Consider the following 17,768-nt stretch of genomic DNA (forward strand, 5'->3'; position numbering starts at 1 on the left):
TGATTCTTCGTTTATTAGGGAACAACAGCACCTTTCCACCCATTTCTGCTGCAAGAAATGAACAGAAGGAGACTTGAAACTTGGCTTTAAATTACCTTACTGCCTCCTGAATTACTGAAAGAATGGCTACAAAACATCTGAAAACTAGGTTAGATACATTAAGATTTCTACATTGGCAAACTTCAGTTTTATGATGAGATAAAAAAGCTCCCATCAGCTCTGAAACTCCCTCTTCGACTGCTTTCTGCTCTGGATCCATTTTTTATTTACTATTTGTTCCTTTGTCGCTGCTGCAGTAGCTGTACAGGGCAAAGAACAGTTCTGAGACTTGATATAATAGGCCTGCGTACTGTCTGAAAATGTCTTCAAAAGCTACTGAAGAACATACAACTAATTGCTTTGATCCCAGTTACGGCACAGTTCATAAAAATGGAAATGAAAAAGAAACTTTACAAAGCAGCCATTACATCCCGAACACTAGCAGGCTTGTATATACTTAAAATGTTGCTTTGTGCTGGAGTGGAACTGAACTTGTCCTGACACCAGAGGACAAGCCCTTTTATTGCCTTCTATATAATGCTCCTTTTAGTCTTTAAATATTTTCCATTAGTTGACATTTTGTCATTACCCTTATTCGTTTCAAAAAAGAGGGACAAATTCAGACTTCAGTTACACCAGTGAAAAAACAGAATAACAACATAAGATATTATTGTTATTATAGCTTTACTTTAACATAAAGGAAATTCTATTGTTGCTGTCTACTGTGACATAGCAAAATAAATCAAGCTCTACAGTTAAGAAGCTTCAGTGAGACAGCTCAAGCTGAGCACTAAGAGACCTGGCATTTTATCTACCCAGATCTGAACACAGGCTCATAAGAGTGACTGCCCACACTCAGGAGACCCACTGCTCTGAAAAAACCCACTGCGTAAAGTAAGACAGCACACTTCTCCTGCAACATGCCATGCTGAGTCAAAAGGTTCTATGCCTTTGAAAATGAGAAAACATCAGTCTTGTTCTACCTCAAACAAAATACTAAGTGTCAGATGTGAAAGCTACTTAATTTTAACACGTCTTTGAAAAAAAAAAAAATTAAAAATTGTGATTTCAAGTTTCTTATTTGCTTTTGTATGAATGAATAAACCTTCAATACTCCTTTACGTTAATTTGGTCTATGTTCATCTTCATGCTGTTTTCTTCCCACCCTTCCTCTGTTGTTCTGCTGTCCACCTCCTGCGTGTGTTTTTCCCACGTGAATAGTTTTTCCAAACATCAGCATTTGGGTCTCTTTCTTATCCAGCTGCATGTTCTGCTATGTTCCTTTGCTCACTGCTAAGTACTGTGTTGCTGCTCTTCATGTTCTCTAACTTTTACATTCTCTTCCTCTCTTCTTTGAAGAACTCCCCTTGGTCCAAGCACTGCCTACTTTGCAGCTTTCACCATATTCCTCTTCCTGGCTTTTACCAGCATCCATAATCAACAGATCCTGGAAAATACTCCCTGACAAATCCTGAAGAAAACGGGTCTTTTCAGCATTCCCTAGGGGAATATGTTGAAATTCTTCCATAATCTACTGCCCCCTTCTCTTTTGGCTGGAAGTCACTGTTACTTAACGAGTGCAACTCTACTCATTTGGTCTGCAAGCTTGAGATGTAATTGACTTGGAAGACTACAACTTGTATTGATTAAGCAAAACATTACCAACTAATAAATCAACTAATACTCTAATTTACTAATTGACACACCAGTGTTACTATATTACAGGAATATAATTTTGCACTCTATTACACAGCTGTTACAAAACGCATCACAAATCTTATGAATGATGTACTTTAAATTTTACTATCCTTTCTCATCCATACCACATAGTACTAGGGTACATTTCTATGCTTCTTGGTTTAGAAAAATAAAGTCTTCTGGACATGGACCTGATAGAGAGTCCAATGAGTTATCAAAAGTAGCTGTCTGATGACCTGTTGGGGTTGGACATGCAGGTCAGCTTCATTACTATCTGAAGGCATCTGCACCCATAATGTTGAAGCACAAGTTGCCTACACTCTCTAACAGATCTTAATCTTTCTTCCTCCAGTTTTATCCTGTATCTACAACCTCTTCCCTGCCCTTGCACCTCCCTTTATCTACCTCATTCCCCTCAAAGAAGCAACATGCCTCAAGCTACTTTTTCCTCTTTGGTCCCAATTCTGCTAGGTCTGTACTCAAAGATGCTGTTCTGATGTCTTTACCACGGCAGCTGCCATCTTCACAGGGTACTACAGATATATTTGCTAGGTACAGGTGGCCTGGCAAGCCTCCACATGCTGAGTATCTTGTTCATATCAGAAAAACATTGTAAACCTTCCTTCTAGGTCAAATCACTCCAGTTAAGTGTCAATTCTTTTACCTTGTTCCACGTTAGCACAAGCATTTTCTTATCTCTATCTCTCAGTAATCAGCTCCCAGCCCCCTCATGGAAGTTTTGGGTAGTTATTAGGACTTCCACTAGCAGGAACTCTTGCTCTGAAGGGAAAAATAAAGCATGTGGGAGAAGTGAGGCATCTGCAGGAGCCCCAGTGACTGTTGGTTGCCCTGCAGTCAAGCAACCAAAATCTCACACATGCATTCCTATAGAATCATAAGGTTGGAAAAGATCTTTGACATCGAGGAGGCCAGCCGTACCTGTCAACTACTCAATCATGTCCCCAAGCACCTCATCAACCCATCAACTCATCATCACGGTGATTCAGCCACCTCCCTGGGGCAGCCTCTTCCAGTGCCCAATAACCCTTTCAGTGAAGAAATTTTTCCTGATGTCTAATCTGAACCTCCTCTGGTACCACTTGAAGCCATTTAATAGACTCACAGAATAATTTGGGTTGGAAGAGACTTTAAAGATCATCCAGGTACAACCTTCCACCTCTCCTTCTGTCACCTGTCACTCGGGAGACCATTACCCACATGGAACCGCTTTTACAGGACGCCTCTCCCTCCTACAAACTTTCTAGTCTAGCAAGCCACACACGAAAAAACCGCGTGGAGGGGGGAGTTTATATATTTTGTTAAAAACTAAGAAAAAGCAAACAAACCCAGCCGGGCGCTGTAATAAGAACACAGGGCGACTACTCCCGCCCAGCACCCGAGTCCCCGCGCCGGGCTGGGGACCTTCAGGCTGTGCTTAGCAAGTTTGCGGACGACACTAAGCTGGGTGGAAGTGTTGATCTGCTGGAGGGTCGGGAGGCTCTGCAAAGGGATCTGAACAGGCTGGACCGCTGGGCAGAGTCCAATGGCATGAGGTTTAACAAGACCAAATGCCGGGTCCTGCACTTGGGGCACAACAACCCTGTGCAGTGCTACAGACTAGGAGAAGTCTGTCTAGAAAGCTGCCTGGAGGAGAGGGACCTGGGGGTGTTGGTTGACAGCCGACTGATTATGAGCCAGCAGTGTGCCCAGGTGGCCAAGAAGGCCAATGGCATCTTGGCTTGTATCAGAAATGGCATGACCAGCAGGTCCAGGGAGGTTATCCTCCCCCTGTACTCGGCACTGGTGAGACCGCTCCTCGAGTACTGTGTTCACTTCTGGGCCCCTCACCACAAGAAGGATGTTGAGGCTCTGGAATGAGTCCAGAGAAGAGCAACAAAGCTGGTGAAAGGGCTGGAGAACAGGCCTTATGAGGAGCGGCTGAGAGAGCTGGGGTTGTTTAGCCTGGAGAAGAGGAGGCTGAGGGGTGACCTCATTGCTCTCTACAACTACCTGAAAGGACGTTGTAGAGAGGAGGGTGCTGGCCTCTTCTCCCAAGTGCCAGGGGACAGGACAAGAGGGAATGGCCTCAAGCTCCGCCAGGGGAGGTTTAGGCTGGACGTTAGGAAAAAATTTTTCACAGAAAGGGTCATTGGGCACTGGACCAGGCTGCCCAGGGAGGTGGTTGAGTCACCTTCCCTGGAGGTGTTTAAGGCACGGGTGGACGAGGTGCTGAGGGATATGGTTTAGTGTTTGGTAGGAACGGTTGGGCTCGGTGATCCGGTGGGTCTCTTCCAACCTGGTTATTCTGTGATTCTGTGATTCTGTGATTCTGTGCTCGCGGCCCGTGGCAAAACCGCCCGCACCCTCAGACCCACAGCAATGCCACAAGCGCCCGCCCCGTTCCTCCCAGCCAATGGCCGGCAGCGCCGCACGTTGCGAGCCAATCACAAGCCTCGCTGCGCGTTAGTCGTGCCGCGCCGTCCAATGAGCGCGCTTCTCCCCCGCCCGCCGTCCTTCCGCCCTGCCCCGTCCCACCACCCCCCCAGCCAATGGGCGGCAGCGCGGTACACTGCGAGCCAATGGCAGACCTCGCTAAGCCTTAGTCCCGCCCACTGGCCAATGAGCGCGCTACTCCCGTGCCCTCGCCCGGACAATGGGTGGAAGCTCGGCACACTGCGAGCCAATCGCAGAGCTCGCCGCGTCTTAGTCCCGCCTCGCCGACCAATAAGCGGGCTCGTCCGCCGCCCGCTGTTTCCCTCCCGCCAATGGGAGCGCGGCGGGCGGCCCGTCCTGGCGGGCGGCGCTCGGCGGGCTGCGCGGGTAAGATGGCGGCGGCGCCGCCGGGAAAGAGGAGCCGGGGCAGTCGCGGTAGCCGGCCGGCCGCGAGGGGCGCCGAGGCGCGTTCCCGCTTCGTCGAGGGCTCCATCGTCAGGATCTTGATGGAGAACTTCCTGTGAGTAACGCGCAGCGAAGCGGCCGCCGTGGGCCGAGGCGGCCTCGCCTTCCCCTGCCTCACCCCGGGCCGGGGCTGGGCAGCTGGCGGGTGAGGCGGGAGAGGCGACGCTGCCGCTCTCGGTTAGCCCGGGGTCGGGTGCTGGAGGAGAGAGGCAATACTTTGCGGGGGGGGGGGCGGCGCTTCCCGGCGAGGCATTTCGCTGGGGCAGTCGTGTCGGCACTTGTCCCCCTCTCGCGGTGGTTCTAGTTATCTACGAGAGCTTCTGCCTGCTTTTTCCTTCCCGATCATGTGATGCTCAAGTAGTGGAGGCGGGGAATACAGTAGATGCTCATGGGTCAGCCAGTGGGCCTTGGGAACCGTTAGGAAAAATAAGTATCTGTAGTGTTATCCTCTGCACGTGTTTTCTCTGGCTTTTGTGTATTGTCAATAGCATTCTATTTGGAGCTGTTACAGTTAGTAGTAGAAGTTTTCATGCCATTTTCTTATGGTTGGTATGCTGATAGCTCAACGTCAGCCTTGAAAAGAGTTACACATGGGTCACACCACAGGTGTCAAAAAAAGCTTCAAGCATAATAGTTTGAGGCTTAGCATTAAGGGTTTCCAGAAATATGTGTGTTATTGTTATAAATGACTACACTGCCAGGCCAATTCCGCAGCAAAGTGTTTTATTATCTGGGGATGGGGAGCTTGGTAATACAGTGCTCGGTGTGCAGAGAGCTACTGCTCTACCAACTTGCACACTAAACCATGCTTGCCACGCATTTTTATACATTTGTTCTCATGCATATTCTAATCATCTTCGAGAATGTTCCTTCATGCATCTTCATTTAGTTTCACGACTATTACAATCATCTTTGAGAATGTTCCTTCCCGTTAGTGCACCCAGACCGCCCAGGGACTCTCAAGAGCTCCTCCCCCAGGCTCTGCGAACGCAGACTCCCCCCCATCCCCACAAAACACCAGTCTGCACAATCCAATACAGCTAAACCCTGCACAAATGTTAAACTGCAAATTTCATCAAATGCTTAAAATTGAAGATGAACATCCACAACTTCCCAATTGCCGCCATTTCTTGTCATGCTGACATGAATCTCCTTAATATCTATTCTCACATTATGTTATTGTCCTATCATTAACTGCTTTCAGTTTCTTTTCTGGTGTTAGATTCTCAATTCCTCTCTACATGATTAGTGCAGTGCAGAAATGGAGCATTGAATGATGGAGTTCATGATAAATTTGGGGCATTACCGATCATGCCAACATTCATATTTTTTCTTGAATTTGCATGCCGGGGCTTGGTCTCTTCCTGTAGCTGCTGTTGCAGTAGGCATGCTGGATGCACACAATGGAAGATGTCTGGGGCAGTTTAAAAAAAAATTACTGATTACAGACTAATGTTTTAAGCTCTTGTAACTCTATGTATCAATATAGAATTCCACAGGCTTCCTCTGGAGCTTAAGACCTAAATCCGTTGGGAGGGGGGCGAATCTCGTGATCGTAGTGCAACAGGCAGCTGGAATTAAATGGAACAGAGTTGAATGAATTCACTCAATTTTATTTCTTTCTTTATTTAGATATGTAAAATAATATGATGTCCTAGTAAAGAAAACAGGAATTGTCTTTGTGTGTCTGGATTTTGTTCCTTGTAATTATTTGTTTTCTAGAAAGCCGTAAGGCTCTAGCTGGTGAGAATGTATTCCACAGTGTTTCATTGTAGTATTTTCACTCTGAGGTTTTCTTACAAAACTGTTTAAGTCTATATTTGATAAAATTATCTGTCATATATAACGTAAACATAAATGTTTTAAGGAAGGAATTTTTTTTTAATGTAATGCTTATAAAGTTCAAAAAATTGTTGTGCTTTCCAGAACGTATGACATGTGTGAGGTACGTCCAGGACCCAATCTGAACATGATTGTAGGTGCTAATGGAACAGGAAAGTCAAGCATTGTTTGTGCCATCTGCCTGGGACTGGCTGGAAAACCTTCTTTCATAGGGCGAGCTGATAAGGTAACTATGAATTCTGTAATTTTCATGTTTAGTCTGAATTTCATTTAGAGCCCTGTCCAACAGCGAAGGGAGGTGGAAAAAAAGATTGTCGTTCTTGATTTGCTTTATTTTTATAAAAAGTAAGGTGTCCAGACTGTAGAATAATCTGGTCCAGAGACAGAGGCTTTTACCCAAGGATTTTGTCTTAGTTAACAACTTGTTGTCTTGACTGAATTATGAAATGGAAACATCTGAGCTGTACTGGCATCTGAGTAGACTAGAGGTTGTATTTGAAGATGTCTAAAGCTCCACAGTGGGCTAGGGAAATGTGACCTAATGCATAAAAACACTTTGTCAAAAATACTAACTAAAGGAGAAATAAAAAAAAGTCTAACTTAAATTTACAAGTGTATGGGGCCTGTGGAAATAATGTCCTTCGTGTACCTGAGAATTTATCTAGAAGCATAGGGCTACTGACCTTCTATTTAAGTGGAAGTTGAATTGTTTTGGGTTGCTCTACTGTATCTTCAGTTTTTGCTCCAAAGAGATCATGTGTTGACATTGGAGTAGGAAGTTTGTATTGTCAAGTTTTTAAGGTTTGCTTGTGCTTTTTTGTATATTCTGGTTGGATGGAACATATTTCAGTGGATCTTTGAAGCACTAAATCTGGGTACCGAATTGATTGTACATATTCTGTGGTTGCAGCTCAGTCTTGAGCAAATGTAAATATGGAAACTGAGTGCATGGCAGCACTATGCATTGATATTTCTATTGACTTTTCATGTTTATATATTTTTATGGTATTAGAATTGGCAGCTCTGTTAGCACAGCTGTGTGGCAATGTCTTTTATTTTTATTCCCTTTGCTGTCTGAATTCATGAGATTTTTCCTCTCTCAGTAGATCTACTGATGGTAATTTTTTCAGTTTTGGAGGTTGAAATTCATCAGAAATTTTTAACCTGTGGAAGAAATTCTAATGCTGCTAGTTGATGAGGAGGATAATGGTGTTTTGCATTATTTTCAGTTAGTAGAGAAAATAAATTTTGGTTTTTAATCTTAAGTTTTCAATAAAAAGACATTACACTGACTGTTTTAGGCAAATAATTCTTTTTGTGTAAGTGAATACATTTTAATGTGTTGTTACTTTTGAATAATAATTTCTTTAATTATTTTTGTAGATTGGTCTCTTTGTAAAGCAGGGGTGCTTGAAGGGTGTAGTAGAAGTTGAACTGTAAGTAGTAAAATTGTATTTTCTCATGCATTTTAATTATTTCCTCACACAGTCATTTACAAAGTTGTGAAAAAAATAAAAAAAGATCTGGTGAACAGAGTTCTGTCTTAAAGCTGGTGATTTACTTTTTTCTTTTTTTTTTTTTTTTTACCCAAATGTCAAAATTTTAATTATCACACAGAAAGTAAGCAGTGATAACTGGTCATTATTTCACTTTCTAAAGATTTTGCCTTGTATTGATGTGCAAAGAATGCATAGGAAAAGGTTGAAGTTTTGATGGCACTTAAGGTTCATATGGTTCAGTTACAATCTCTGCTGCCGTTGTGATGTTATGGTGGGACTTTATTTTTAAAGAAGAAAAAACTCCCCCAAAGTCTAAATTTCAAATCAAATGTTGTGCTTTCACTTTATTATACTGGTACTGCTGACATGAGGGGCTTCTGTACATTCTTACTGAAAACATTGCATACTGAAAGAAAATAGAAGGAAAAAAAAAGTAGATCTGACTAATCTGCCTAATGGAGGTTTCTAGGTAAGCTTTTGCACAACAGAACAACTGAAAATCATTTGGACTTACTGTGTAAAATTCCGTCAGTAAGTTGTGGTTACAGGGCAGTATTACATGCTTTCTGTAAATTTTTTGTTTTCTTGTTTGACACCTAAGAAGAGACAATCCCAATGAAGTTCCTTAAATGGGTGCTTTTTTCTGAAGATCTTTACATGAAGCTGCAGTAGCACAGGTGGCTTCAATAAAAATTAATCTGATCTGTTTGCCTGAACTAAATAGAATGTAAAGCTAATCAGTTGATTCAGAGCTTGAGTTAATTTGTCCAATTGGCCCACCCTGATCAAATGTTATAAAAAGAAAATTTTGTAAAGGTAAAAAGATATACTGGAATGTATCTTTGGAAAAATCCTATACACCTCTGCTCTTGTGACAGTGATCAATTTAAGACATTCTTGGAGACTGGCCAAGCAATGGGTTGGAAGGTAGGATGTCTTTCAGGTAGAGGATGGGATTGTTTCAGCATAGATACATCCAGATGAACCTTGAAAGTCTGGAGAGAGACTTGCAGTATGTGAAGACTTAGCAACCACTACAGTAATAATGTTGTGTAATTCAGGTATTTATTCCAAACACTGGAAGCTGTTGAATAACTCACTTCTACTTTGTCCTCTATTCTTAAATCTAAGATACATGGCTGCCAAACTGTTATGAGCCCTTCCATCTTTAACAGTATGTTTACTGAACAGGCATTAGACATTGTCGAAATCAAAATGGTAACCAAAAATCCAGGAGTTTTTGGCCATCTCATTGCTTATTTGGTCTTGATGCATCTTGCCCAGACTAGATTTTTTATGATAAATGTTGAGCCTGAGAATGAAGCAGACAACTGATGCATCTTTGCTGTAATTCAAAAGCAGAAAATGAAAACAAGTTAGTATTTTTCATACTGTATGATCATATTTTTATTCCCAATTGCAACATGTATACCCAGCTTATTGGTGTAGTTCTGTACACTAGTACTTTAAAGCATAACATTAGTGTGCATCTCCTGCATACCAATTTCAAAACTTCCTAGATGTCATAGGAAAATCTACTTTCCAATAACTGTTCAGATCTGTAAAAATTTTAAGCGGTTCATACATTCAGTTGTCATTTACATTACTCTCTTTCTCTGAGTTAAGATTTGCAGATATTCTTGATGTTTTCTATGAGAGATTAATTCATTACGAGGTGTTTTCTGAAGCATAAAATGTGAATCTGCTGCTGCCGTCCAGAAATATTTAAATACTTCTAAGTTTTTATACCATAACTCTAACATACTTTGACACTTATTAACCTTTATATATTTTTAAAAGCATAAACACTTCTTTTTAATTAATCAGGTCGAAGACACCTGACAATATCGTTATCACACGTGAGATTCAAGTGGTGAACAACACATCGACGTGGTATATCAACAGAAAGCCAGCAACCCTGAAGATGGTAGAAGAGCAGGTTGCAGCCTTAAACATCCAGGTGGACAATTTGTGCCAGTTTCTTCCTCAGGTATGAATGAATTTTGAAAGGTAGTGGGTGCAGATGAAGTGTTGTGTTTTGAGAGGGTTTTGTTTCTTCTTAGCTTTTGTAGTTCTTCATCCATTTAATGGGGGAGTGCAAAGTATGAGAGGGGCGAGGTAGCCAGAGTGGTGTGGCGGTGAAAGAAAATGGGAACTGTGTGACTTTTAAGGTTCACTAATTGGAAAGTTTTGTACTTAGTCGGTTGAGACTGAAAGGAAAGCTGCTGATATTCCCCATGGTGGTGTTTGAGTAGCAACACTAACAATGATATCTCTCTGTCCTGTCTGTGCTACTCTAGCAATGTTCCTAAACAACAAATCTGCAGGAAAATTCTTTGGGTCTGGCACAGTCTCTGTACCCTTACCTGCATGGTTCCTGTGGTTCTGCATCCCTGACTTTCCCAGTCAAGCATTGCATGCACTTTTTTCTTATTATATCCAGTCAGTTCCTCAGGATTGCGTCCTTTAGTTGGTAAGTGAAGGGGAAGAATTTTCTGGATTTCTTTCCCAAAAATACCAAAAGCAGTCCTCCTAAATAACTACAGTTGCAATGTACACTTGCAGCTAGAGCCTTTTTGGTAAGCTGTGTGTCTCAACAGATTCTTGAGCATATAGTAGGGCTTAAAGATATTGAGGATCAAATTATGTGAGAGGTGAGGCAAAAAAATCTTCTAAACGAGAGGGAAGATTAAAGGGTACTACAAGCAGTTTCCATATCTGAAGTCATGCTTGGGCAGATCAGGATTTCTATGCAGATAACTAAGTTGCTTCACAATTGCACCTTAAAAAAAGTGATGCAGGGTTTGTTGGTAAGACCTTCCCAGTTCATGTGTATTGTTGTGGATGGTAGTAAAAGGAAACCTCTCGCAGCTTAGCCAGCCATGGGTTTATAGTTCTGCTCAAAGAGAATCACATTCAAGAAGACATGCCTGAAAATGACATGCTGAAAAATATTAAAATCTAGAAAGCTAACATTTCAGCAATAAGTATTCTGGTGGTGTGTTTGTTTCTTTTTTTTTTCATTTACATACTTGCAATACCTGGTTTTGTTTTTTGTCAATTACATACTCACGATGTTTGTTTAGAGTAGAACTTTTTGCATACTTTGCCAACATAACTTCTGTATTTTAAACTGCTTTTTTTCTTTACTATATAAAATCCAGTTGAGTGGATATTACTGAGTTGAAAGTTTTGAGTGTTTTGCTCTTTGCCACTGTTGCAATGGCAAGCATGTTTTTCACTCCAGTCGTGGTTTTGAGCTTTTCCTTTGTGCTGGACAGCAGCAGTGTTTCCTGTTACCCTTGGCTGCCAACCTTAGTATTAACTTCTACGTTGCTTAACTTTTCAGTTAATCATAACGTTTAAACTGGGAAGGCATGAGAACTGGTATGAAATACACAGTTGAATAAAAGTTGTAATTGTCGGTACTAAACTTTCTTGTTCAGAAGAATAATAGCCAATTGAAAAATAATGAACAAACTCTTTTCTTCAGCAGCTACCCTCAAAAGCTGCCAAAGAGGTTTAATCTTAAATCATTCCAGAACAAGTGCAAAAAACCCCCCATGTATGAAATCTTAAAAATATTTAGGAGGGTTTCTTTGTTACTCTGAGGCGGTCATCCTCTGCTTACCTTAAATATGCCAAAGCTATCTGGTATAGACCTGTAAGTCTGGTGATCTTCATGAGAAGTTGCAGAGTTGAAATCCAGTGTTACTGTATTGCATTTTTTAGCTGATACTGATTTCGTAACCTTTTTTTTATTGTGTAGGACAAAGTTGGAGAATTTGCAAGACTAAGTAAGATTGAGTTGCTTGAAGCCACTGAAAAATCCATCGGTCCTCCAGAAATGTACCAATTTCACTGTGAACTGAAAAACTTCAGAGAAAAGGAAAGAGAACTGGAGGTAAACATACACATTATAGAGATAGAGAGTAGTGACTGTAGGGAAATAAGCATGATAAAATATAATGAGAGTTCTTGCAGAACTAGGTATGGTGTTTATTTACGGAGCCTGTGGTAAGGTGATTTGACTAACTGACACCCGTCTTCTCTCTGATTTCATTCACTCTGACGCTTACCTGCTTATAAGCATGAAGATGTGTGTGCAAGTGGTCCGGACAAAGAAGACAAGGAACATTTGTTGTCAAGTATTTATTGCTTCCCTAGGATTCTTGACTGGCAGTAACTTTTCTGGACACATCCTTTGTGCCTTTTACAAGTTACCTGCTGTTACAGGATGCTCCTTTGCTGATTTCAGCTGCCATACATTATGGACAATATTGTTGCCTGCTACCTGTTACTCCTGGTTTGGAATATTGACAGAGAGGAAAAGGGAGAGTGTATGCAATAAGCTTTAACTTTGTTGTCATTGTGGTGTTAGGGCACAAGGTGTTTTCCTGTCAGTTACTTGTACTGCAGTCTTAACAAAGTGCAGGCCTAGTAGGTTTCGCAGAAGTAATTTGCTCCTTGCTGTTACTGCTGGAAATGGTGTCTTGGGAACAGAGTTCTGGGAACAGTGTTGCTAGCCATACAGGCCATTCTTTTAATTCTTGGTTCTGCTGTTTCTTCTTGTGCTTGTGCATGCACATGCTTTTCTGCTTATAGACAGCATTCACGTACTAACCATAATATTTCTGTTACAAATCTCTACAAGATCTTTCACAAGCATTTTTGATAATTAATTTATCAAAACCAGTTATGGTGGATATTAACATCTAGATTCATGGAAGCTTGAGCTGTAGAGTGTAACTTCCTGAGAAAATAAAATAAAAAAATATTTTCTTTGGATTAAGATTTCTGTTTAAATTGGACTTGTTTCACAAAGATACTTTAAAAAGCTGGACAACTATTCATAATTTGGTTGTTGCCCTCTAATTACTGCTATACTAAAACATCTTCTCTAGTAGTAGGTTTCTGTTTTAATGTACAGGTGAAGTGCGGACTGTTTCTGAAAAGTGTTTTCACGAAGTAGATGCTGTAACATAGAAAAACGTATATTCTTACAGAACTTATGCAGAGACAAAACTAACTCTTTGGAGAAAATGAAGCAGAGGATTGAACAATGCCAACAAGATGTTGAGAGATACCATGAGCGCAAGCGCCACTTAGACTTAATTGAGATGCTTGAGAGGAAAAGGCCATGGGTGGTAAGTTTTTTTTCTTTTCCTAGTAGTGCAGTATTAGAAATACGTCAAAAGTTTCTTTAAAAAAAGCTAAGCATCATTACAATTGCTTGTTGCAACTAGGCTAGATCTTGAAATACTGTTCTAGGCCTAACTTTGATCAGAGGTTTGCTTGCACATGTAGCTGAACTGAAGAAGTTTCTTAAGAAGTAACTTGAGTAGTTGCTGCCCATTTAGGAAAACAGTTGCTCTTGGTCCAGGAGCAGTACTCCTTTTATTCCTTGCAGACAACTGGCTTGACTGAAGCTGTGGCTCGCCAATTCCAACCACTGCTTCTGGCTGTAGTGGATGTGGATTTGTGGGTTTTTTTTTTTTTTATCAACTTGCCTTCCCCCTTTGCTAATCTTAATTTATTAATTCAGATTTGGTGTGCCTGGCATAGATCATAATTGCCAGTCTCTAATGCTGGCGTTTGGAGAGTTGGAAATTTCTGACAATTTAAGAGCGTAGAATCAAGGACGGGTCATTTATACATAGCAGAATAAGTCTTTCTGAACAGCACTTTGCTAGTTTAATGTTGAATGGTCAGTCAGATTAAATTATTGTAAACAGTTTAGGGTGATGTGGATTTTATAATATTGAAGCAAAATGTCATTTGCCTTGTTTACCAGTTTTATGTAATTCACGAAATACAGAAATTATCAAAACTTACACATAATATTTGTGGAGGATTTCGAAAACTTTTGTAAGGTATTTTATTGCAGTTTTGCAGAAAAACTTCATTTCCCTTGTATCTTGAAGAGCAGCTGGTTTCAGGGGGATATATGAGAGATATAGGAGCAGCAATTGAAATTGATCTCTGGTGGCAGGTGTTAAGGATGTGGCCTGAGTGGTCAGTGCCATTAGGACTGGACTTATGCACTCATGGAAAGATGCAGGTTTTTTTGTACTACACATGCATTATAGCCTTGCTTAGTTAACAAGGAGAGAGTTATTAGAAGAGCAGTAGTCTTGCATAGTTAATGTAGACTGATACTCATTATTCTCTACAGCAAGATATCTGTTGATACAGAACTCTGAAGACTGGTCAGAAGCTGGTGGTAGGAAAATTAAGAGTCTTACAGCCTGTCAGTTAAATTACCTTCCATAATTTTGAGAGAGCTGCTATTAATGTTTGCTAAGCAAATTTAGACAGACTACTTGACATGTTACTCTTTCACTGCGGTGTTCTAGACAGTTTGCATTGAGTATATTAAATACTTCTGATGGGTGCAAAAGCAGGAAAAAAATTAACTTTTTTGCCACTGAATCCATAGAAACATCAATGCGTTTTGACACTTGATTGAAGTTCAGATTTGCAGTGTAGGATCAATACTGTGTGGCTAATTGTTTACTAGAAAGCACTTCCATGTGATAATAATGTACAGTTGAAATCAGGTCATCAACATAGTTGTTTTACTACCTGGAAGATTTCACTTATAGGCTGCAACAAAATTTCACATTCCATTGTGATCTTCAGTGTAGAAGATTTTCTGTTTTGTGGTTTGTAAAATCCATCTAAAGGATCTCTTGGCGTTCTCCTATATTGCAAAATCAATCTTTCTAAAAGAAGAAATGCATTCTCTTACAAGGGCATATTTCTTTGTCATCTAACCTAGTACTGTTTAAACCTGAGAATGAACATTTTTGATGTTTTAAAATTGAGTTCACCAAAGCTGAGGGTAGCATGGGAATTCATTCTTTCTGTGGATCTTCTGCCTCCTAGCTCCCCAAAAGGTAAGTTTCTACATGTAAACCAGACATACCTAGCTATTTGCCTCTGCAACAAAGAAGAATAGCTAAGTGAGCCTGCAAATCAGTCAGGAGGCAGATGCATGGACAATGAGAAACATTATGAAATGGAGAAGATGGATAGCCTGGAAACAGGTCAGCTGAACTGTGACACTGAATTGACTCGTCATCTTGAGTGAAGAAGAGGAATTCTAGTGCTGAACTTGTTTTGCTGTTTCACCACTGTAGAACTATGTTTTTATTCTGAACACTTCACTGCTCTTCACCTGAGGAACACTTTTCTAACTGAGTGTTTTTTATAGTCTGTGCCAGCTGGACTAGAGGAGCTACATTTTTTTGGACTTAGATATCCCTTATTTTGTAGGCTTTTTAAGTATAGGAGTTTCTTGCCCCTCCGAGCTTAAGTTTGAGGTAGAATGGTATACCATAAGGTATACTTCCAGCTGAGGGAAAGTATAAATGCTTTAACTCTAACTTTGCAATGGTGACTGCTGATTGTACTCCACATTATAGGATTACAGCAGCTTTCTTCAGATACTCTTTGGCTTTATGAAAAAGATGTTATAAAGGAAGAATTTGGACTTATTTTTAAATTAGTCTATTTGTGATTAATAGTAGTTGTTTACTAGCAAGTTTATTAAATAACTAACTAGGAAAAAGTGGTAGCAAATAAAGCAGAGTTAGGTGTTACAAATAGAGCTTTCAGACTACCCTTGGTTTTGGTTTTTTTTGGTACTCCAAAACTTGGAATAATCTAGGCATATGCTCTAAACCAGGAGCTTTCTTTAGTGCCTGCCAGCTCCAACAGCTTTCCCTTCCTCTACACCCTCACATACTCGTATCTAGCCTCTTCCCACTAGTCCTCTTGAATGTCTTTTCTTCTTGTGAACCCTTAGAAATCATTGAATGTCATGTTTTTGTCATTGTTGTTTTGTTTTTTCTTCTTCCCTCTCCCATATCCAGACAGCATTACACAAAAATAATCACTAGTAATGACTCCTTCAACTACTTCCTCCGCAAAATTCTTCCCTACTTGAAGTGGAAGTTCTTGGTCACTGCAGTCTTTCTTCTCAGGAATGCATCTCCAATTAAGCTCCCTACATAGTGGCTTGCCTGGTATTTGTACTATATGGTAGAGGTTTTGTTTGCTTTCCCAAGTTCTGTTCCAGTCTATCTCACTCAGTTTATTTCAGAATTATGGCTGTTATTGACTATGATTTGTCCAGCTCGTTCCTTTAGAAGTGTTCTGTGGTTATTTGCTTCTCAGCTTGAGGACTTCTTCTCAGACTATAGGCACAGGGGTTTAAAGAATTACTTTCTCCACACCAATCTCAGATGGACTTAGAGGCAAGGTGGTAGCACACAAATGGATTGTTTCTTCTGCTACTTTAATTGCGTATTATTTAACCATTAAATGTGTGTGCCTTTCATGGAGGACTGGATGATCCATACCTCTCCTAGCCTTACTGACCAGTGATGGGAAGATCACTTAAGTAGTTTCTCTAATCTTAGCTTCTGAATGAGATTCTTCTCCTAAAACTCATGTACAGTTACATAAAATATTAGAACAGTAAAACAAAAGTGGAATAGAAGACAACAATCTTTCATTATTTTACTTTCAACTCCTTCAAGGAATATGAAAACATTCGTCAGCAGCATGAGGAAGTGAAACAAATGCGAGACCAAGCCAAGGAAGCCCTGAAGAATCAGAAAAAAATGCAGTCCCCAGTAACAAAAAAAATCCAGGAAATTGAAGAACATCTTAAGAGTCTGGATTTGAAAATCAGAGATAAGGTTGGTATCTTAAGTTCTCGGTTCACATATGGAGCATGTGTTCTATGTTCAACTTTGTAAAGTATAAAGCAATAATCTTTCTTCCTAGTGTTCCAGTAGAAATGATGTGTTTCAGCAGAAATTTTTCTGAAGTACTCTAGTACTCATGCCCTTGGTTCTCACTGCCTTCTTCATGTCTCTGTTCCATTAAAAGCAGTAAAACACAAGAAATGCATTTCCTGGGAAACCTTCAGGAGTAACTCTGATAGTCCCCTCACTTTTTATTATAAAAGGAGAGAAATTTTATATTTCTCTTCGTAGAACATTCAAAATCTTCAGGCCTGTAACATTACAGTTTCATTAAGTTAGATACTTACTTCAAATTACTTACCTGTTTTCGCCTGTTCCGTAGTCTGGGTTTGTGGATGCTTTTTTTTATCTTCTTAAAAAGCAGTCAGTTTGCGTGGTTAATTTAAGCTATATTACAACTTTTCTGCCTTAAAAATATTCCTCTAACTTAATTTCATTAGTAGGGTGTATTTTTTTCATTAGACAGTAATCCTCCATCAGTTGTGCATACCACTATGCATAAGAGAATTATGAAATCACTGGTTTGCCACTATTAAATCTACCTATGCCTTATAGCTTGCTATCTGTTTTTTTGAATGGCTGCTCTCTCTGGGGGTACAGAAAATTACTGTTGCTGTATGACAAATAGGAAACTACTGTAATTTTCTGCAGGATTTTTAACTATTGTATTATCCAGGCTGCAGATGTCATCATATGCATAGGCTGCCCAAATTTTTAATAGGTAGCCAAAGCTAGATTATAACACGAGAATGTTTGCTGCAGTGACTTCTGTTTGAAGATAACTGATCAGATCAAAGGACTTGGTGTTGAAACACATTTGACACCTGTAGAGGACTGCTGTAATGAAACGTGTTGTAGAATCAGGGTCTGGATCTTCAATGGCATTTAGGGCACTGAGCTAATACACTCTCCATGTGCTTTCTTTAAGAATGCAAACAAATACCTTCCTCCCCAACAACTGAAAAAAAAAAAACCCGAACCACAAAAGTAATAAAAAATCAAACCCAAAAATAAA

The 17,768-nt window shown here is 40.4% G+C and overlaps 1 protein-coding gene across 1 annotated transcript in view; it reads left to right on the forward strand.

The window, feature by feature from the left end:
• Nucleotides 1-4,550: 4,550 nt before the first annotated feature.
• Nucleotides 4,551-17,768, forward strand: part of SMC5 (structural maintenance of chromosomes 5) — a 48,312-nt gene continuing 35,094 nt past the window's right edge. Inside the window, exons 1-7 of the mRNA XM_069880816.1 lie at nt 4,551-4,690; nt 6,562-6,703; nt 7,861-7,913; nt 9,804-9,966; nt 11,746-11,880; nt 12,983-13,123; nt 16,523-16,684. Coding sequence (XP_069736917.1) covers nt 4,563-4,690; nt 6,562-6,703; nt 7,861-7,913; nt 9,804-9,966; nt 11,746-11,880; nt 12,983-13,123; nt 16,523-16,684 — 924 coding nt within the window. The 5' untranslated portion in view covers nt 4,551-4,562. The remainder of the gene's footprint in view (nt 4,691-6,561; nt 6,704-7,860; nt 7,914-9,803; nt 9,967-11,745; nt 11,881-12,982; nt 13,124-16,522; nt 16,685-17,768) is intronic.

Source organism: Phaenicophaeus curvirostris, chromosome Z (assembly GCF_032191515.1).
Source record: "Phaenicophaeus curvirostris isolate KB17595 chromosome Z, BPBGC_Pcur_1.0, whole genome shotgun sequence".
Taxonomy (NCBI): Eukaryota; Metazoa; Chordata; class Aves; order Cuculiformes; family Cuculidae; genus Phaenicophaeus; species Phaenicophaeus curvirostris.